The sequence below is a fragment of the Canis lupus genome, chromosome 10, assembly GCF_003254725.2.
Source record: "Canis lupus dingo isolate Sandy chromosome 10, ASM325472v2, whole genome shotgun sequence".
NCBI classification, from domain to species: Eukaryota; Metazoa; Chordata; class Mammalia; order Carnivora; family Canidae; genus Canis; species Canis lupus.
The window spans coordinates 29,480,643-29,502,877 of NC_064252.1; the positions used below are offsets into that span (position 1 = coordinate 29,480,643).

Below are 22,235 nucleotides of genomic sequence, written 5' to 3' on the forward strand. Positions count from 1 at the left end.
AGCAGCGATGTGATCAAAATACGAGCAGGAGACCGTTCTCCGGAGGCCTCATGAGAAGATGCTCACCACCACCCATGAGCGGAAAAACGCAAATCGAAACCATGATGAGCTAGCACCTCCCACCTATCAGAATGGCTTGTGCCAAAAACAAGAGGAACAAGTGTCGGCAAGGGCATGGAGGGAAGGGAAGCCCAGGGAGCTGGTGGTGGGAGTGCAGCTGCCCTGGGAGACGGCGTGGAGGTACCTCAAATAACCAACACTACAAGGGCCACAGGACCTGGCAACTCCACTCCTGGGTATGTCAGTAATTACACAGAGAAAATGAAAACACTAATTTGAAAAGAAACAGGCACAAGCAGGTTCATTGCAATGGCATTTACAACAGCCAGAGTATGGAAACCACCGAGGCATCCATGACAGGGAAGTAGATAAAGATGAGGAACACGCACGCACATGCATGGATATTACCCAGTCACAGAAAAGGAAATCCTGGGGCGCCTGGGTGCCTCACGGGTTGAGTGTCTTCCTTTGGCTCAGGTCATGATCCTGGAGTCCTGGGATAGAGTCCCACATCCGGCTCCCCATAGGGAGCCTGCTTCTTCCTCTGCCTATGTCTCTCATGAATAAATAAATAAAATATTAAAAAAAAAAAAAAAAGGAAATCCTGCCATTCAAAATGTGAATAAACCTGGAGGACACCATGCTAGCTGAAGTCAGAGAGAAAATACCCTATGATCTCACTTACATATGGAATCCTGAAAAAAAAAAACAATAACACTTCAACAGACACAGACAATAGATAAGTGGTATCAGGGGTGGGGCTGGGGAATGGCCGAAATGGGTGAGGTGTCAAAGGTGCACACCTGCTCCAAAGGACGTCATGGGATGCAACACCCCACACGGTGACTGCAGTTGCTAACACTGTACTGAGTATTTGAAAGTAGCTAATGCTAATAGAGACCTAAGATTTTCCGTCACAAGAAAAAGAACTGTGTAATGATGGATGTTAACCGGATCCAAAAAAATAAATAAATAAAGGAAATGGCAAAATAAATGAAGGCACATCCTCGGGCACAGGGAAGTCCAGTGCCACAGCCAAGGCCGCACAGCTGTGGGGAGCCCCCCAGGGGCAAAGAGGCCCACAGAATTCCAGCACCTCTGCTTCTTAGCCACATCACAGCTCTAAGGCCTGGTGGGAACCCATGTCCCCAAATCCCAAATGCCATCAGTCTCACCACACGGCTCAGTCTGCCCAACTACTTGGCTCCACTTATCCTAAACACACCCCTACAAAGCAAGTGTGTCATCCTTTATGGCTCAGGAAACTGAGGCACAGAGAAGACTGGTGAACCAGCCAGTCCGAGACAAAACCACGGCTCGTGCCCACCCTCCAAGCTGCTGGGCAAGGGTGGAGGCGGGCCGACCTCCCGCACTCTACAGAGCGCTTGCATGCGTGCTAGCTCTGGTGGCATTCTCACCACCGCCAGCAAGGAACTGGCCACATCCCCACTGACTAGTTCAGGAACCCAGAGAAGGAAAGGGAAAGAGCCTGAGTGGCCGATGCAGGTCAGAAACGCATTCTGTCTGACTCCAGGGCCTGTCCTTCCCCCACACCTGCTTTGCTGTGAAGGCAACGTGGGGGTGGCAACAAGCTCCCTGGCACAGAAGCCCACAGGCATACAAACACACCACGGCTTTATTATTTCAACAAACTCTAAAAGCACATTTCCTGGAGCTGCACCAGAAGCAGACACCCAGAGGCAGTGAGGCGGGCAGGGTGCTCCTTCCACCAGGGCAGGTGGGGACCCCTCCACCCAGGAGGGGCATAGCGCGTGGGATGTCCAAGACAGCGGTGGGGAGGCAGAGGCTGGCGCCATTTGGGCGGTGGGACGCAGAGGAGGCAAGGGCAAGTCCACGGGGCAGCAGGGCTCACTTGAGGCGGTAGAGGACCTTGCGCTGCATGCGATGCTGGATCTCGCCCCGTCGCAGCATGAGCTGCAGGACCTTGTGGATGGCGTGCTCCGGATATTTCTGTGGACACAAGGCCGGATGCAGGAGCATGCCTCCCGAGGGAACCCCAGAACAGCCTCTGGCCCACCCACTGGCCCTGCGGAGCCCCAAGGGAGCCCTCATGTCCTCCCTGCTTGTGGAGAACCTGCTGGTTTATAAAAGGCCTTCACAACCGTCTCCTTTGCTCCCAAGAAGAGCTCACATGTCCTGAGCACCTATGGGGCGAACGTCACCTCACCTGGTCCCCACGCAGCTGTACTGCAGTTATGCCCATGTTACAGGGGAGGAGCTGAGGCACACAGAGGCTAAGTCACCCACTCAAAGTCACACAGCAATTAAGTGGCAGAGCTGGAACTGTCAACTGAGTCCACGGACTCTAGAACCCAACTCTTGACCCCTAAACCTCTCTGGAAGCCTCGGTCTGCTCACCTACATGGGGCGTGGGACCACCTACTGCACGAAACTGCTGTAAAGACTGAAACCGGATGATGCACATGAAGAGGAGCTGAAACCAGCAACTGATGGATTGTTCCTGTGGTTTTGATGACCACAAGCTCTCCACGGCATCCGGAAGGCCCCACCCCCTCTCTGGGGTCCAGAGCACTGTCCTTCGAGAACTGCACGGCTCACCCTCCGGCTCTGCCCCTCTCATCCCATAAAAGCCAGGCAGTGGGGGAAAGGACAGATGGGGGAGCCTGGGTGTAGCTCTATGAGAACGCCAGCCCCTGTCCTCTTCTCTAATGGGACAGAAAACCACCCCCCAGCCCAGACTGAAGCAGTCCCTAGGTGACGAACGACAGGAACCACTGCCCCATCCTAATCCCAGGCCCGTCTGTTGAGCAACAGGACACAGGTGCCAGGTGCATGAGGACCAGGCTACAGGAGCTGGCAGGAAACCCCCAGCCCCACTACCAGGCCCCACTACCAGGCCCCGGGGAAGGCGCACCTGCTTGGTAAAGTCCTGGATGATGCTGTGCTCTGACACCTGGGAGCCGATGGCAAAGCGGCGCTTCAGCTGCTTCTCGATGCGGCTCAGAAGCTCCTGGTCCTCCTGGCTGGTAAAGCCCTCCACCCCTATGGGCAAAGGGAGACAGGTGGGTGGGAACAGGGTGCCCATGGAACTCGGTGTGCCCATGGTGGGAGGCCTGGGGAGACAGGGTCCCTGAGACAAAGGTGGCTCAGAAGAAAAACTCAAAAGGAGAAAAACCTCAAGGAAGGGGAGGAGCTCGCAGAGGACAGCAGCGTAGGCCTGAGCAGATGGCTCATGAGCGCCCCGAGTCAGCAGACAAGGCCCGCCTGTGCTGAAGGATGTTCCAGGCAGAGGGGATGGCAGCTGCAAAGGTATGAAGGGAAAAACCCGGCTTTGTTCAAAGCCCAGTCCAGGGGCCAGGAACAGGTTTTGCTGTGATTCTGGGAGAAGCAGGCAGTGGAGGGCTCTGAGGAGGGACACGAGCTGACTGAGTATGCTGGTAATGCAGGGACCCCATCCGGCTGTTCAGGTGCCCTGGCAAGCAGGAGGCTCCTGACTTCCAACTACTGTTCAGGGTGAGTCTCTCCTGCTGAGCATGGCCTGCCTACAGATGCCGTGGAGTTTCAGCAGAGGAGACAGTCAGCACGGTCAGCAAAGCCCCTCAGAGGGACTTCAAGGCTCCAGGTTGAAACGGGTCTACACGGCAAACTCCTACACAGGCTGCAAGGCCTAACTCAAATGTCACTGTCCCAAATCACATGTGCCCTCTGCATCAGCATTCCAGACAGCCCTCTGTTCACCAATGTCTCACCAGACAGAAATCCCCTCGAGAGCAGAGAGCAGAGGCAGCCATCCCCAAGGGGGGAGGGTAGGGGTGATCAGGCCCTTCTCACCACCCCAGGTCCCAGCCACTCCGGTCCTGGAATCTGCCAAGCCTGCACCCTCTGTGGAGGCACAGCATTGAGTCTTCCCTCTATCTACCCAGAGAGTTCTCTGCCCCCCGCCCCCCAGGGCCTTATGTCCTCACGTTGCACTACTGCCTCCATAACATCACCTCCTCAGAGACAGACGCCGTCCTGACCACCCCCTCCTCCATGGGGAGGCATCTTCTCCTCCCAACACACCTGGCCTGCCACAAACCCCCACCCCACTCCCTGCCACAACCCCCCCACCTCACTCTCTACAGAGCCATCTGCCTCTGCTGTCTCTCCCTTCACTCAGAATGAGGCCCACAGGGTAGGGACTTTGAGGTCCCTTCACTCTTAAACCATGACCCCTGGAATGGTGTCTGGCAAACACGACACCCACACGTGAAGGAATGAGCCCATTCCAGGAGAGCCTGCCACAGGCCGAGCTCCGGGAGGGCCCGCTCAAGGCCGAGCTCCAGGAGGGCCCGCCACAGGCCGAGCTCCAGGAGGGCCCACCACAGGCCAAGCTCCAGGAGAGCCCGCTCAAGGCCGAGCTCCAGGAGAGCCCGCTCAAGGCTGAGCTCCAGGAGGGCCCGCCACAGGCCGAGCTCCAGGAGGGCCCACTCAAGGCCGAGCTCCAGGAGAGCCTGCCACAGGCCGAGCTCTGGGAGGGCCCGCTCAAGGCCGAGCTCCAGGAGGGCCCACTCAAGTCTGAGCTCTGGCAGGGCCCGCTCAAGGCCGAGCTCCAGGAGGGCCCGCCACAGGCCGAGCTCCAGGAGGGCCCACCACAGGCCAAGCTCCAGGAGAGCCCGCTCAAGGCCGAGCTCCAGGAGAGCCTGCCACAGGCCGAGCTCCGGGAGGGCCCGCTCAAGGCCGAGCTCCAGGAGGGCCCGCTCAAGGCCGAGCTCCAGGAGGGCCCACTCAAGTCTGAGCTCTGGCAGGGCCCGCTCAAGGCCGAGCTCCAGGAGGGCCCGCCACAGGCCGAGCTCCAGGAGGGCCCACCACAGGCCAAGCTCCAGGAGAGCCCGCTCAAGGCCGAGCTCCAGGAGAGCCTGCCACAGGCCGAGCTCCGGGAGGGCCCGCTCAAGGCCGAGCTCCAGGAGGGCCCGCTCAAGGCCGAGCTCCAGGAGGGCCCACTCAAGTCTGAGCTCTGGCAGGGCCCGCTCAAGGCCGAGCTCCAGGAGGGCCCGCCACAGGCCGAGCTCCAGGAGGGCCCACCACAGGCCAAGCTCCAGGAGAGCCCGCTCAAGGCCGAGCTCCAGGAGAGCCTGCCACAGGCCGAGCTCCGGGAGGGCCCGCTCAAGGCCGAGCTCCAGGAGGGCCCGCTCAAGGCCGAGCTCCAGGAGGGCCCACTCAAGTCTGAGCTCTGGCAGGGCCCGCTCAAGGCCGAGCTCCAGGAGGGCCCACCACAGGCCAAGCTCCAGGAGAGCCCGCTCAAGGCCAAGCTCCAGGAGAGCCTGCCACAGGCCGAGCTCCAGGAGGGCCCGCTCAAGGCTGAGCTCCAGGAGGGCCCGCTCAAGGCTGAGCTCCAGGAGGGCCCACTCAAGGCCGAGCTCCAGGAGGGCCCGCTCAAGGCCGAGCTCCAGGAGACCCTGCCACAGGCCGAGCTCCAGGAGAGCCCGCTCAAGGCTGAGCTCCAGGAGGGCCCGCTCAAGGCTGAGCTCCAGGAGGGCCCACTCAAGGCCGAGCTCCAGGAGAGCCTGCCACAGGCCGAGCTCCAGGAGAGCCTGCTCAAGGCCGAGCCTGAACCCAGAATAGGATCAACAGGGGTCTGACCCACACAGGCCCATGGGTGGAGAGATCTGCAGTCCAGCTAGGGAACCACACCTTGGCACCCGGACCCAGCCCCCGAGTGCCTGTCTGTCTTCTGTGTGCCCATCCAGTCTCTGGGGGCAGCTGGACACAGAACAAGGAAAAGAGCTCTGGAAGCGCTCAAAATCGTTATGAGCTTAGGGCAGGAGTGCTATCCCCAACAATGATAAAATCACAGTTCTTAATCATTAACAGAGCCAAAAGGATCATGTTCAAGGGTCTGGGGGGGAACGCTGTGGCTTCTCATCAGGGAGGAAGATGGAGGGGAAGGGCCAAGCGCAAGGGAGGTAGTTCATAGATGCTGGGCCAACGCACAGAAGCAACACAGGCTCCCAGGCTCTGGGGCACTGCCTGGCCCCCCCAGGGCACCAAGCTGGGACCTCAGCACGGCCGAGCCCGTGTCCCAGGGGGTCCGCTCACCTGACAGAGTGCCGGACAAGGCGGCATCCAGCGTGGACACCTGGAAGAGCCGCAGAGCCTCCTCCACATCCGCTTCTGTGGCAAAGGGCTGCAGCTTCATCTTGCTGAGGGCCTCCGCGATGCGCACAATGGCCTCCAGCTGCCTGTGGGAACCACCGGTGGACTCAGTTCACGGCCTCACCCCGCCCAAGGGAGGAAGGCCGCAGAGGAGACTGCTGCCCTTTCCTCCTCGGTGACGGAACCCCGATTTTGACTCCGGCATGTGGCACCCAGCTAAGACATTCCCCAGCTTCCCTTGCATCTAGACGTGTCTATGTGACTAAGATTCAGCCAATAAGTTCTCAGTTCAAACATTTTGTGGGGATTTCAGGAAACATCTTTAAGGAAAGATGGGCCCTTCTTCCCCTTCCTCTCCTGTCGCCTGGAATGCAGAGGTGATGGCTAGAGATCCAGCAGCCATCTATGAGGATGAGCCCAAGTTGCTAATGACACTGAGGAGCCATCACACCAACCCTGTACCACTTACCCTCAAACATCTTTATGTGAGAAGTAAATTTTCAATTTATTGACTTTACTTTTTTGAGTTTTTTCTTTCTTTCTTTTTTTTTTTTTTTTTTTTGAGTTTTCCATTACTTACAGCTAAATCCATTTCTAACTAATCCTACTAGAGACAGGATCCAGCCCAGGTAGGCCCAACCTCCTACTGTATAAACTCCAAAGAATGAAAAGTTAAGAACTATGAAAACTGAGGTCCAGAGAAGGAAAGGAATTTCCCTTCAGTCAGAGAGGGCCAAAGTCTAAGACCCAGGTCTTGAACTCCCATGACCAGGCCCTTCCCTCACCCCCAGGCTTTCCTGCAATGAGGGAAGCCAGACAAAATTCAGAAAAAACAGATTCCACGTTTCCTCAAACTTAAAACAAGCCAAGAAATACATATCATCAGGGAGGCCACTGCTGATGCTCCCCCAAGCTGACCTGACCAGCAGCCCTTATTATGGGCCTGCAGTGGTAATAGGGGCCCTTGGCCTCAGGCTTGCTGGGCACATCCTGCTGTGTAAACTGAGGCCCGTCCTGCCCACCTGGGTCCAGTCCCCTGGCCCCTACTCACCGCACAGTGATGGGAATGTTGGAGCGGCGGTCGCTGTCCCTCTCATGCTGCCGGGCCCCGCTCCGCATGATGATATACCGGTTCTTCAGTTTCTCTGCAGCCTCTGCCGATAGCCGGGGGCCACACTTCCTGCAGGATGGGGGAGCAGCTGCCATTGGTCCAGGAAGGAACCTTGGGACACCCACTGTATCCCCAGCCAAATGACATCACAGATTCAGGACAATGCTCAGATCACCTAATCCCACCCTCCTCCTGAGGATAAGAAACCAGGCCAGGAGAAGGGAGTCCATTCCCCACAGCCACCCAGGACCTGGCATCAAGGTGGGGTGACTCACACCCAGGGCCAAGCCCCCGAGGATGTGGCCAAAAGGAATTGTGACGAAAGGAGATCCCCAGGTGGCTCAGGGGTTTAGCGCCTGCCTTCAGCCCAAGGTGTGATCCTGGAGTCTCGGGATCAAGTCCCACATCGGGCTCCCTGCATGGAGCCTGCTTCTCCCTCTGCCTGTGTCTCTGCCTCTGTGTGTGTGTGTGTCTCATGAATAAATAAAATCTTAAAAAAATAATAAATTAAAAAAAAAGGAATTGTGACAAGGACTGCTGGAGCAGGAGCTGCTGGGCTCATCACTGCAGCTGGGGGGGGCGGGTACTTAGGGACCCACCTGACTATAGCGCCTCATCTCCTGCAAGAGGGGCCCTCTAAGACCCCCACCCTCAGGTTTTATCTCCAACAAGAGACAAGAGAGGCAGAGGTGCAGCTTCCCAGCACAGTGCCTGGGTTCAAATCCTGGCTCTGCTACCTTCCACTAACGACCTTGGATGAGTCACTTAACCTCTTTCCCTCTGCTTCTCCGCCTCAGTCCCACCTGTACGACGGCTTACTACAGCACTCACAAAGGCTTTGGGACAGGGTTAAGCTCATTCACACGTCACTCACTCAGAGGACCACCTGGCACTGAACACTGACTATATGCGGGATCACTATTACTGGCAATTTGTGAGAAGAACGAGAATAGAAGTTGCAGCTGCCATTTCCTGAATGTTTCCTCAGTGCAAGGCTGCACCGAGCACTCAATCATCTGTGCAATCCTCACAAGAACCCTAGGTCACACCAATCCAGGGAAAGAGAGGCTCAGGGGCCAACCAACTTGCCCAAGGTCACACAGTGGGGCAGACGTCACCCAGAGCCCACGTCCACAGGGTCCCCACTGCGCTGCCTCCCTGCATGTAAGAGTCCTGGTGGGGTTTCAAGACCTTCTAATTCCTACCTTCTCATTTTAGCAACGGGGAAACTGAGGCCAGGAGCCACCGCATGACCTGTACAAGGTCAGATAGGAGCAAAGCCCAAACCCCAAAAAGGGCCTCATGTCAGGCATCCTATGTGAGAAGCAGGCCCAGGCTTCAAGGTCCCCTCCCACCCCGGGAGACTCCCGCAGGGCCTGCGTCCAGGACTCACGCTCGGCAGTAGGCAATGAACTTCTTCAGCTTGGTCAGGTCCACCTCACCCTCCACAGCCTGGGTCTGGGTCAGCGCACTCACGTGCAGAGTGATGACGTGTTTGGCCAGCATCTAGGGGGAGCCGAGGGGACACTGGGTCAGCCCATGGGCCCTCCTGAGCCAGCATCCCCACACCAGCATCCCCACACAAGTTGAGCAGGCAGGGAGGGAGGAGCTGGATGGGCCAGAACCCACAGAAAGGAGGAGGCCCCTCTTTCCTTGCGAGCTGTGAGCTGATTAGACAAAATCCCAGAGCTGCCAGGGCCTTATCTGCCACGACGAGGAGAGCAGCTGGCTGAGACTAAGACTCTGGCAAGGGAGGCAGAGACAGAGCTCAGATACTGAGCCCAGAGCCGGGTGGGCCTCACACCCCTAGCCTCGCTCCCTACATAAGCCACTCTGTCCCTTCCAGAAACGTTCTGGCCAGAGCTGGGGTTCTGTTACTTGCAGAGTCCAGTTCCCTTGTTTTGGATGCAAGGGGCTGGGCCCCAGGGAGGGAATCATTTACCCAAGTGCAAGCACAGCACCCCCAGGAGCAGGACTCTGGACCCCTGGCCCAGCATTCTCTGCAGCCATTGCCCCCAGCTGCCTGTTAACAGGCAGGTCTGATGTGCAGGACTTAGCGCCAAGGCCCTTGTTTACCTGCCCTCAGAACCATGGTCCCAGCCCGCTCAGGACTCACCACATCCCTCTCCTCATTGTGTTCATCCTTGACGATGAAGATCATGTCAAAGCGGGACAAGATGGTGGGCATAAAGTCAATGTTGTCCTCCCCCTTCGTCTCATCCCAACGACCGAACACCGAGTTGGCGGCAGCCAGGACAGAGCAGCGGGAGTTGAGGGTGGTGGTGATCCCGGCCTGAGAGGGGGAGGGAGGGAAGCAGAGGACAGACATGAGGAGCCAGGGACATAGCCCTCCGTGCAAACATGCGCTCACTACAGCACGCCAGGTGGACAGACACCAGGCCAACGGATGTTAGGCCAACTGCTGCCGCCAGCGGACACAGGCCAACAAGCCCCAGCCCTGGGTGCATAGAGCAGCCCAAGGCTGGGGCCCGAGCACCTACCCCCACCCCTGGCCCCGGCCAGCACCCTCCCCGTGGCTGGGCCAGGCTGCATGGCAGCCACGCACCTTGGCTATAGAGATGGTCTGCTGCTCCATGGCCTCGTGGATTGCCACTCGGTCGTCTTCCCGCATCTGTGTGGGGCAGAAATGTCTGTGGCACCCAGGCGAGGGGGCAGGTGACCAGGGCAGCAAAACACCATGCAGCTACCAGTCCCAAGACCCGACTCTACACCAGGCCCATGGCAGGAGCTAGGTGTCCTCTCATCCTGCTGACAATAAGCTGTGTGGGCCTGGCTCTCCTATCCCTACTCTCGAGATGTGGAACTGAGGCTCAGGGCAGCCCCGGTGGCGCAGCGGTTTAGCACCACCTGCAGCCCAGGGCGTGATCCTCGAGTCCCAGGATCGAGTCCCACATCGGGCTCCCTGCATGGAGCCTGCTTCTCCCTCTGCCTGTGTCTCTGCCTCTCTCTCTAGCTGTGTCTCTATGAATAATAAAAAAAAAAAAAAAACTGAGGCTCAGAGAGGTTCAACTACTTCCCTCTAGTAACAGGCCCAGAGACCCAGTGCTGGTCTCCAAGTCAGAGGTGGTTGCTGCTGTCTGAGCACAGGAGGCCACAAGCCCAGCCCCACAACTATGAGGTGCTACCCACCTTTCAGCCGCCACCTCACCATCAGACCCACCTTGTCAAACTCGTCAATACAGACAACTCCACCATCAGCCAGGACCATGGCACCACCTTCCATGATGAAGTTCCGGGACGAGGGGTCCCTCATCACTGAGGCTGTCAGGCCGGCTGCACTGCTGCCTTTCCCAGATGTGTACACCTGGGCGAGGGGAGGGAGGTATCAGGACTCAACCCAGCTCCAGCTCCAGGCCCTCACCCCAGAGAGTTAAGGGCCCAAACTGAAGTGACTCGCCCAGTGTCACGCACCAAAGCTGGCTGCAGAGCCCTGAACAGAACCTGTGCTGCTCCCTCGGGTGGAAGGCAGCCCTGGCACCAGTCTGGCCACTAGGTTCTGACCAAGGGGGAATCCACATCCATGGTCATCTGAGCCCCACCACAGCCCTACGATGTAGCGCTCAGGGGCCCGGCTCATAGGTGAGCCCATGGAGGCCCACAGGAGAGGAACAACCTACTTCCAGGTGGCCTTAGGGCTGGGATGGGGACTCCCAACCCCTAAGGAAAAGGCTCTCCCTCCCCAGGCCCTTCCTCTTTGTGCAGACCCACATGCCCCACACTGCCACTGTCCAAAGTGAGGTGAGCTTATGGTGTAAAAGACACATGGTTTTGAACTTAGTGCTTAAAAAAAGAACGTAAAGCATGCAATGGTATTTATATTACACTGCACACTAAAAGAGTTAACACTTCAGATACACTGAATTAGAATATGAAGATTTATTTCCTCTACTCCTTTTAGTCTTTCAACGTGGCCACCAGACACTGAAAACCACCCCATGGTGCACAGTAGAGCTCGTGTGTTTTCATCAGACAACCACCAGAGTCCACACCGGGCATCTCTCCTCTCTGACCGACCCGCGGGCCATACCTCCCACCGGCGCAGCCCTGTTCCCCTGGGTCAGCTTCGCCCCACTCTGAGCCCCCAGACCCACTGACCACAACACAGAGGACCCCGCCTACCATACAACTGGGGTCACATCCCTGTGCTCGCACTTACTAGCTGTGGGATCCCGGGCAAGAGTGACCTATTCTGTACCGTTTCCTCCTTAAAAGGCACCACAGTGCCCACCATGCAGTGAGCGGAGCATGAGGCCAGCACATCTACACGATAAACTTGCTCAGGGTCCACAGCCAGCTAGCTCCTGGCCAGGCTGAGACCCAAAGCCTCTTAGGCCACACTCCACCCGCCACCCCAGACCCACCCATGCCCGATGGCCCCCTTCCTTCACTCTGTTCTGTCCCGACCATGACCAACAAGAATAAGGAAGAGACTGTGGGGGGCCAGCCCCCAGAAGGGCCAGGGACCCCGCGGCCCTGCCCGCAGCCTGCCTTCCCACAGGGGCAGCCAAGCAAAACAGCAAGGCCCAGGCACTCACCCCGATGGGAGAGCACTTCTCCACAAACTTCAGCAGCTGGGACTTGGCCGTCCCAGGGTCCCCCAGCATCAGCAGATTGATGTCTCCTCGGCGGGTGAGTCCGTCGGGGAGCCTGGGGGAAGACAGGCAGGTGGGCAAGGATGAGACTCAGGCCAGTCATAGGGCGAGCTGGCAGTCGGCCCCACAGCCTGTGCCACAAGCCTCAGAGCATCGGGCAGGCAGAGGCTCTGGGCTAAGACCCTCCTGCACAGCGGCCGGCCACCATGTCCCCTGCCTCACCCGTAGTAACGTTGGAGGAAACAGTTGGTCTCCAGGGCAGGGTCGGCCAAAGACAGGACACTCAGGGCCAGGGCACACAGTGTCTGATCAAACATCCCTTCCTCTGAGGGTCACCATGAGGACTGGCTGGGTGTCGCACACACGAAAGCACTTGCAAGAAGGCCAGTGCACAGTGAGGACCCCGTATGTGGAGGCTGCTAGTATCGTTATCGTCCTAGCTCCACTGCTTTCTAGTTTCAAAAGGACACACACTGTCCTACAAGTGCTATGTCCTTTCCTTCCCTGTTGCCAAGGAAACTTGGGCCCAGAGAGGTGGTATCTCTCACCCAAGGTCACACAGGAAATAAGCAGCAAAGCAGAGATTTAACCTCTTGTCTCCAGACTCCAAGCCCAGAGCTCTCCCCACTGCATCTGCTGGCCCCTTCCCCCAGGCCACCCCTAGCCCAGGTCACGGGATCCCTCTGGGTAGGAGAGTATGGACTGGCCATTAGCGGGCTGACAGCAAGGCTGGATGCTGGAGAAGGGGCTGGGAATAGCAGGCAAGGCTGAGGGTCCTGGGAAAGTGAGAACATTCAAGTCTTGAGCTTCAGCAGCTCCCTCCATGGGCCAAGCTCCCCAGACCTGGCAGTACTGAACCCCCACCTCTTTCGGGAACCCCCAAACAGCAAGCAGGCGATGGCCTTCTTCATGTCTGTGCCCCCAAAGATGGACGGAGCGATGCTCTTGGAGATGACCTCGTAGACATTGGGGAGGGCGGCCAGGCGCCGGAACTCCTCCTCTTCCTGGGGGGTCACGGCCCCGGCAAAGCTGCGGCCTGAGTGGGTGGGCCGGAGAGGGAGGGCATGTGGGTGCTGTGTGAGGACACCCGGCCAGCATGGTCAGGGCCCCCTGCAGGTCAGGCCCCAGAGCCTGGCCAGCACAAGCCTGAGCTGGTTCTCGGGGTCCAGGAAGGGAGAGGAAGGCTGGTCTGAGGACCTGGAGGGCCGGACCCTGGAGGCCCCCAGGTACCACTGGGAAGGGTGGGCAGAGGGAGACAGGGAGGCCCAACAATAACCCAGGGGAGAGACAGCAGGGGGGCTGGGCACGGGGGCTGGCACAGGCAGGGCCCAGGCCCCACTCACCGGAGCCATCTGTGTCCACCTGGATGCCCAGGACACGGATGTAGGAGCTCCGGATGCCCACACCCACCCTATCGCGGCCCTTGCTGGTGGTCAGGCCAAATTTCTTGATGGAGTAGATGCCCATGATGGTGACCCTGTTCCCAGGGACAACCTTGTCACACAGGTACCTGAGGAGACAGGGGGAGGGGAAACAAAGATGAGAGCCTGGTGGGCACAGCGAGTCCCTGACCATCACCCACCCTGTCACCCTCACCTCCCGGGCTGGCCCCAGGCCTCTCCATCCCTCGGGGCCCCCACGCCAAGCACGCATGGCCCAGGTAGGACACTGAAGACCAAGGCTGCGCACCGCCCTTGGTCGCTGTGGTGGCCTTGACCCTTCCCTGCCCTCAAGGGCTCATTCGTTCCGCCAGTTGGGGCCACAGGGCAGGCTCAGCACTAGCCCACCCAGTCTTCAGAAGCCCCTTCCCCATCTTAGCTGCTGCGGACTCGTCGCAGGGCTCCCCTCAGCCACCTTGGGAAGCCTTCCTCCGCAGGCCCTCCAGCTTCTCTGCAAGGGTCACCACCACCCCCCATTTCTGCCTCTTCGGGGCTCCATGAGCTCAGTCAACTCATCCTGCCTCTGGACTTCCAGGTCGTCTTTTCAAAACTAAGATGCTGAAACAGAAGTCTCCAAGTCCCTCCAGTCAGAACCGCAGTGCAGCACGGAGGGGACCCTGGGGCACGTAGCTGCACTCTTGCCACTTAGAAGCTGTGTGGCCTCAACAAAGTCACCGCACCTCTCTGAGCTTGGGGGGAGTGGGGAACAGTGATAAAGAGATCGGACCTGCTCAAGAGAGGACACAGACCCAAAAGTGTTCTTTCCACGTGCCAGAAATAGTCCCATCCCACAGAGGACTGTCCGTGGGCATCTTGTCATAATTCTGAGAGGACTCTGGGGCACCCTTCCCACGTACCACTTCTTAAGTCTGGACTACAAACTGTGTGGAGAATAACCTAACAAGCACCAAATACTTAACTTGTATCAAGGGCCTATACAAAATAGGCTCATTTTCCAATTAACATCTCCCAGCAGCCTCACTAGAGATTAAGGACTGTCGTTGAGCCCACTTTACTGATGAGGAAACCGAGCCTTCTCCATCCAGCTCACGTAACTCACCCGTCTGACTTCTACACACACAGCTGTCACTGATGAAGCTAAGGAAGCCTATGGATCCACTCCCCAGGGAAACACACGGCACCGCAACACCAGCACATATGTCCAGGTGTGCAAGCCCAGGTGAGGAACAACCCCCACAGCTACAAGCCTCCCTCCCAGGTGGCCCTGAGGGGACCAAATGCTAGCCAAGCACCCTAGCACCATCCTCCTTCGGCCGAACCCGAGGAAGAATACTATCAGAGAGCCTGGGACACAGGCGGGGCAGGGGCTCTCTGAGCTGCAGGGACCCTCCCAGAAGAGCCCAGGCTCAAAGCTCTAGAAGCCAGCCAGTCCTTTAGAGTTCCAGGCCCTTGTGTGCATGGTGGGGCTCCGGGCCCCCGCAGATTCCAGGAGAATGGGAAGAGATGGAAACAGATGGGAAGCACCAGTGTCCCTGTGAACAAGTGTCCAGAACAAGCCATCCTCTCCTCCCACCACTCACCAGCCACAGCCAGGGCCACCTGCCCCCAGGGATGCCCACCCCACCCCACCTCACCTGTCACAGTAGAGCTGCATGTGTCTAGGCATCTCGCCATGAGGCACCGCGTCAGGCAGCTCCTGGAGCTTGAGCGTCTGGAAGTCCACACACTTGCACTTGTCAGGCATGATGAAATAGGGGTCCAGGGGGCACTTGGGGCGCCCAGCCTGATCCCTGTAGGGTGAAGGAGAGAGGATCACTGGAGTTGGGGGACAAGATCCAGCCAATGGCAAGTTTAGGATTCCAGGAGTTGCTGGACAAGGCCCTTCAAAGGAGGGGGGGGGACCACAGACCAGGCCTGGCTCCTCCAATAACTTAAAGGACGCAGACAAACCACTCTCAATCCCCGTGAGGCTCGGTGTCCCCACAGGTAGCTCACCAATGACCTCATGAAACCCCCACTCCAATCCCAGGAACTCCTGGTGAAGGTCTGGGCACGTGGAGACCATTCTCAGGGTCTAGGCCTCTTCTTACCCCCATGTAATGAAGTCACGGTTCAATCACTCTAGCACTGTTACAGCAAAGCACCCACTACGCACCAGACACTGTTCAATGGGCCAGGGGACATGGCAGTGAAAATTTCAGTTGGGGAGACTGAAAAAGCCAGCCGCCAAATGGCTGCAGGACAGAATGACAGTGGTGCCCCATGCTGTCGGGCAGGTGGGTTAGAGTGACCAGGTATGCGTGCACCACGTGTAAGATGGGAGGCCTGGGGAGGAACCTCTGGGAGATGACATAAGAGAAAGCAGACAGAAGTGAAAAATGAGGACTGTGGAGGGCAGAGGGAAATGTTTGGGGCAGAGGAAATAGCACGTTCAAAGGCCCTGTGCCAGAAGTATGCTCAGCAATCCCAGAGGAGGGATGAAATGAGGCTGGACCTAGAGAGAGGAAGGACAACCAGAGGCCAGAAGGACCTGGGAGTGGGTCCTGGAGGGTCGTGTGGGCCAGGACCACACCTAACTTTGGGTGACATAGAAATGACTGGGTCACCCGCAGGGTAGGCACCAGCTGCGGGGTGGAGAACAGCCTGGAGGCTGCCCTGGCAAACCAGTTTGCTTTAGAAGACCCCAGATGAACTGTCCCCTGGACTGCTTCTCCCTCCCAACCCTGGGGTCCCCACAAGGTTGTGTGGGCATCCTGATGCGAACAGAACTCACCAACGAAGGATACTACACCTGGTTAGCAGCCCTGGTGCCCAGGCCTGTGCCACCCCCGCAGGGCACGCCCCGTGCTGCAGGCCAGTCCTCCCCCCCAATCTCCCTCTAGACGTCACTCCCAACAGTCACTGGGCCCGGCAAGGCCCACTCACGTGTTGCACTTCCTGGGCAGGGCATAGCCCTCCAGGCCCGGGCGCATGGCAATGTTACTAAGCGTGTTGCGACAGCTCCGGCACTGGATAGAGATGCGGGTGGCCTTGGCACGGACCCCAGACGCTGAGATGATGATGCCAGGGATCTTCACCAGGTGTGACATCATGTCCGACTGCACAGAGCCACCGAGGTGGTTGGTTAAAGGGAGACACAGATAGCGGATATGATGTGATAAAAATCTCTTCCTAGGGCATCCAGCTGGTTCAATCAGAAGAGCATGTGTTGGGGCAGCCCGGGTGGCTCAGTGTTTTGGCACTGCCGTTAGCCCAGGGCATGATCCTGGAGACCCGGGATTGAGTCCCAAGTCAGGCTCCATGCATGGGGCCTGCTTCTCCCTCTGCCTGTGTCTCTGCCTCTCTCTCTCTCTCAGGAATAAATAAAATCTTTAAAAAAAAAGGGGGGGGGGCACATGTTTTTCAGAAACAAGCTACAAAGCTGCGGGTGTCCTGGCACCCCAGAATCCTGAGCTGGAAAGGATGGGTTTCAACCCCTCCAAGCCACCCTGACAAATGATCCTTCTAGGGAGGGCTCCTCCCCATCACAGAAAATCCACCACCTGAAGCAGGCCAGGTATAGCCTTGTTCCTTGAAGCACGCTGTGTCCTCCAAAATAAGAAGTGTGTCCCCAGGGGAGCTGAACCTTGCCTCTCTAACCATACAGCTCCCCCCATAAAACAGGTCCAACGGATGCCACTTCCACAGAGAGGCGAACGTGACATGGAGCTTGATTCCAGAGTCACGGAACCCCTCCTCAGTGCTGGGAAGGCAGAGGTAAAGCTGACAAGCTCCAGGATCCACCACCCTGCTTCTGGAACAGACCTGCCACCGTGTGAGCCAAAGACAGCTTGACATGGGCCCCGAGAGAGCTGCATGATGTGGGGACACAAGCAAAGACCAGAGCATGGCCCTGGGGGTGCAGCGCATGATGAGGAGGTGCCATTAGCTAACCGGGTGACCCTGGGGCCTACTGCAGAGAAAGCTGAGCACAGGCACGTGCTGCCCTAGATTCTAGCAACAGCCCTATGACAACTACCACCATCCTGACCATCATCACTTCCTGCTCGCTGCTCTCCTGCCTATTTTATAAATTTTCCACACGACAGTCCGAGAAATCATTTGCAAACGGAACTGGTCCATTCGACTTAAACATACACTGTCTTTCTACTGTGCTTCATAGAGGATCCAAGCTCCTTCCCTTGGCTAGAAAAGCCCTGGCCCTCTGGCCTCTTCCCTCCCCTTCCCCCTGCCCTTCCTCCAACCCTCACCCATACTGGGGTCCGGCCACCCCGGCTGCTTCTTGTTCCTTGAAGCATGACACCATCCTACCTCAATGCCTTTGCACCTGCTTCTCCTTAAGCCTGGAAGGCTCTTCCTGAGGCTGTCACACCTCTGACGATGCATCACTCAGACTCCCTCCAACATCACTTCCTCAGAGGCCTCCTTCTGACCACCATCCACCTCCCTCAGCCACTGTCATGTTTACCTCGTTCTTTTCGTTCTTTCATGACTGTACCCGGCTCCTGAAGCCATCGCCATGTCCCTTACCTGTCTCTCCCACCATAAGCCCCATGAGAAGCCAGTCCCATCTGTCTATAGTGAGGGTCTAGCCCAGCACCTAAGCGAAGCAGCCTTCAGTATTTGTCGGTTAGAACAAACACCTGGATGACAGACCGGCTCTGCCCACCCTGCTTGCCTCCCAATCGTTCTCTAGCCACGCTGGCTTGTCCTTCAACATGGCCTTGAACATAGCATGCCCTCCTTGCACTCAGGCTCTGCAGGAGCTGTGCCGCCACCTCCCTGGAGTGCTCTCCCAGCTGTCTGCCCCCCTGCTTGGCCTTTGCTCAGGTGGTTCTCCACCAAGGAAGCCTTCTCTGCACCCGCTGACTTCCTCCACTGCGCTTACGATCATCTACAACCATCATGGGTGATACTCTGGTTTACTCAGGGTCCCCCCGCACACCCCTCAGGGTGGGGGGTATAAAGTCCACAGGAACAGGAGTTTGTTGTTTAACATTGTTTCTCCAGAACCCAACTCAATCCCCTGCCCACAGAAGAGCTCGGTAAACATTTGTCCAATGAGTTAATTTTACAGAGGAAGAAAGAGGCTCAGAGAGGTCTGGTGAGCTGCTCAGGGTCACACAGCTAGCACTCAGGTCTGTCTGTGTCTGAAGCTCCTATGCTCCGTGCAGCAGCCACTGTCACCCTCCCCCCAGCCTCTAAGTGGACCCACCTTGAGGCTACGAATGCTGGACGGACTGGCGTCCGACTTGAGCATGACCTGAATGTCCTGGAGCACCTCCTCCCCTGTGGGCCGGGGCCGGGTCACCTCATCAGCCACCTCCTTCGCAGCTTCCTCTAGCTGGAGAAGAGGAAGGCGACACCTGTTAGTGACCAGAGCAGGGCCAGCCCTGGGGGATTCAGGGAGGGACAGGGTCCCACTCACCAGCTGCAAGTGCTCGGCCGGCTGCTTGTACAAGTAGTCAGCCAGGTCCTCGTCGAAGCTAGCCAGGTCCTCCATCTCCACTTCGACCCAGTACTCCCCCAGGTTGTAATGGCGCTTGAGCTCATCCCTGGAGTGGGCAGGTGGCAAGGTGGAGGCAGGGCGGGGTGCAGAGAAGAGGACATCAACACTGGCTGAGGTGCACCTGCACCCTCACTGTGCCCACATCATCACCATCGTTGCTCCTACTCCTCTTCCAGAACACACATCAACTTCTAGGTGGTTCTGTGATATAACCCTGCGGAGGATCCCTGTTTCTCACAGAGGCATCCTCAAAAAACAGTTCTGGTTAAACACTCCCCAAGACGGCTAAAGGATATTTCAACACTCAGACAGGGCTGTGTGCACAGGTCACTTTGGGATGTTTTGTTTTTTTCTCCCTGCAGGACCCCCTGGAGCCTTTTACTTTCTGTCAGAGGCTACCAAACCACAAAGCTCAAACCTGGAGACGAGATGGTAGAGACTACCTTGTCAACCACCAGATGGACTTCTACAGAGCATCCATCCCATGGGACTACCGTCCCAAAATGCACTTAGGGACACTGACCTACGCTATGCAGAGCCCTCTCTTCAGCCTCATCTCAGACCTTAACCCCTTCGACCTTATGTCCCAGAGCCACATGCAACAGCCAACTCTGACCTAGAAAGCACTTTACTATAACAGACCACCCATAACTCTCCGCCCAGGCAGGCAACTCCTTCTGTAGAGAAGGCCCTCCATATCTGAAACTCTTCTCAGCTGGGGGCCAAAGGTGGGCTCCTCTGGAGGCCCTCCATAACTCCCCTTTGCTATTCTGCCTTGGAGGCAACTGTCACTTTGTAATTTATCTCTTGGCCTCCACACCTTGACCTCACTGACTTAGGAGCTTCACTGACCACTGATGTACAACCTTCTAAAGAACAAGCAACAGGACCTCTTCGTATCTTAGTGCCTAGCACAATGCCTGGCACACACATGGTCAATGTCAGCTGATACATGAATAAATGGAGGCAGAACTGCTGACACTCATTTACTGATGACACGGAGACTGTTACCTGGAAGTCACTCAACTAATAATTTCACGCCCATGTCTGGACCCACAGATTCAACTCCTCTGCATTTCAAGGTGCTAAGGTGAGAGGCTGGGCTTGCCAACGGTTATATAATGACGAAGAGCAGATTCAGTGGGTAGCCCAGCACCTGGAACAGTACCTTAGTGCCTGGCAGACAGCAAGTGCTGATCAACAGAGGCGGCCAGACTGGAAGGAATGCCTAAGTGAAATTAAATCCTGACCACCACCTTCACCTTTTGCACCCATAGAGGGCTTGAGTTTACCAGGCATCAGAGACATGACACAGAAAAACAAGAAGTGAACAGCAACCAGTCCTAGATAAAGAACCAAAGGGCCCAAGGAAGTTCTAGCTGATGGTTAGGGGCCCCGGGGGCTATTCATCAAAAGTACATAACCAAATGCGGCCCGGGAGTGGCCGGGATGAAGCTCTGCTGGGACCCAAATCCACAGGCTCCTTCACCTCTCCGGGGCCCTGTCCCCATCCGTGCACTGGGGCGCTAACGGGCTCAGAGTGCACACGCGTGGCCACAGCGGCGCCTGCTCCGCCGCGGGGGGGTCTCCAGCTCCCCGCCTCCCCGGGCCGCACCTGTATTTGAAGGTGAAGCCGGTGCGGTCGGTGCCCACTCGGTACTGCCGCAGGAACTCCTTGAAGCGCCTCTGCAGCTGCGATTTGCGCGCCTGCCCCTCGTCGGCCGCGGGGTCTCCCCCGAAGCTGTCGCTGTAGAAGATGCCGGGGTCGTCGAAGCCGGACATGACTGCGCCTGGCACGGGGACGACCAGCTGGAGCAGGCCGTAAGCGGCGGCGGCCTCGGCTCGGAGGGAAGGGGAGGGAAGGGGCGGGGGACCGCCGCCCGCCCAGGACACCCTGCCCACCCCGCCGCGCCCTCCTGCGCGGACGCCTGCGCACGCCCGGCCCCACCCCCCACCCCGTACCCCGGCCCCGGGTCTCACCTCGCCCCCCCGCACCCCGGCCCCACACACCCCGGCCCCGGGTCTCACCTCGCCCCCCCGCACCCCGGCCCCCCACACCCCGGCCCCGGGTCTCACCTCGCCCCCCCGCACCCCGGCCCCCCGCACCCCGGCCCCGGGTCTCACCTCGACCCCCGCACCCCGGCCCCCCGCACCCCGGCCCCGGGTCTCACCTCGACCCCCCCGCACCCCGGCCCCAGGCACCCCGGCCCCGGGTCTCACCTCGCCCCACCGCACCCCGGCCCCCCGCACCCCGGCCCCGGGTCTCACCTCGCCCCACCGCACCCCGGCCCCCCGCACCCCGGCCCCGGGTCTCACCTCGCCCCCCCGCACCCCGGCCCCACGCACCCCGGCCCCGGGTCTCACCTCGACCCCCGCACCCGGGCCGCCGGCTCACCTCGCCCCCCCGCACCCCGGCCCCCCACACCCCGGCCCCGGGTCTCACCTCGACCCCCCGCACCCCGGCCCCACGCACCCCGGCCCGGGTCTCACCTCGGCCCCCCGCACCCCGGCCCCACGCACCCCGGCCCCGGGTCTCACCTCGACCCCCGCACCCGGGCCGCCGGCTCACCTCGCCCCCCCGCACCCCGGCCCCCCACACCCCGGCCCCGGGTCTCACCTCGGCCCCCCGCACCCCGGCCCCACGCACCCCGGCCCCGGGTCTCACCTCGACCCCCCGCACCCCGGCCCCACGCACCCCGGCCCCGGGTCTCACCTCGGCCCCCCGCACCCCGGCCCCACGCACCCCGGCCCCGGGTCTCACCTCGACCCCCGCACCCGGGCCGCCGGCTCACCTCGCCCCCCCGCACCCCGGCCCCCCACACCCCGGCCCCGGGTCTCACCTCGACCCCCCGCACCCCGGCCCCACGCACCCCGGCCCCGGGTCTCACCTCGACCCCCGCACCCGGGCCGCCGGCTCACCTCGCCCCCCCGCACCCCGGCCCCCCACACCCCGGCCCCGGGTCTCACCTCGACCCCCCGCACCCCGGCCCCACGCACCCCGGCCCCGGGTCTCACCTCGACCCCCGCACCCGGGCCGCCGGCTCACCTCGCCCCCCCGCACCCCGGCCCCCCACACCCCGGCCCCGGGTCTCACCTCGACCCCCCGCACCCCGGCCCCACGCACCCCGGCCCCGGGTCTCACCTCGACCCCCCGCACCCGGGCCGCCGGCTCACCTCGCCCCCCCGCACGCCCCGGCCCCCCCCGCACCCCGGCCCCGGGTCTCACCTCGCCCCCCCGCACCCCGGCCCCCCGCACCCCGGCCCCGGGTCTCACCTCGCCTCCCCCGCACGCCCCGGCCCCGAGTCTCACCTCGACCCCGCACGCCCCGGACCCAGCACACCAGCACCTCCGCGCCCGCCGCCGCCTTTCGCGGGAAAAACCAGGCGCCGCGGCCGGGCGCCGCGGCCGCTGCACCCTGATTGGC

The 22,235-nt window shown here is 59.5% G+C and overlaps 1 protein-coding gene across 1 annotated transcript; it reads right to left on the reverse strand.

Moving 5' to 3' along the window:
• Positions 1–1,678: 1,678 nt before the first annotated feature.
• On the reverse strand, positions 1,679–22,235 carry MCM5 (minichromosome maintenance complex component 5). The gene is made up of 17 exons (XM_025461308.3): positions 22,121–22,235; positions 20,426–20,600; positions 18,730–18,856; positions 18,517–18,645; positions 16,227–16,399; positions 14,936–15,091; positions 13,245–13,411; positions 12,766–12,937; positions 11,845–11,956; positions 10,470–10,613; positions 9,855–9,920; positions 9,405–9,581; positions 8,682–8,794; positions 7,229–7,357; positions 6,121–6,263; positions 2,957–3,084; positions 1,679–2,031 (listed from the first exon to the last, which is right to left on the reverse strand). Exons 2-17 carry the CDS (start codon positions 20,590–20,592, stop codon positions 1,930–1,932), a joined length of 2,205 nt encoding a protein of 734 aa, XP_025317093.1. The 5' UTR covers positions 20,593–20,600; positions 22,121–22,235; the 3' UTR covers positions 1,679–1,929.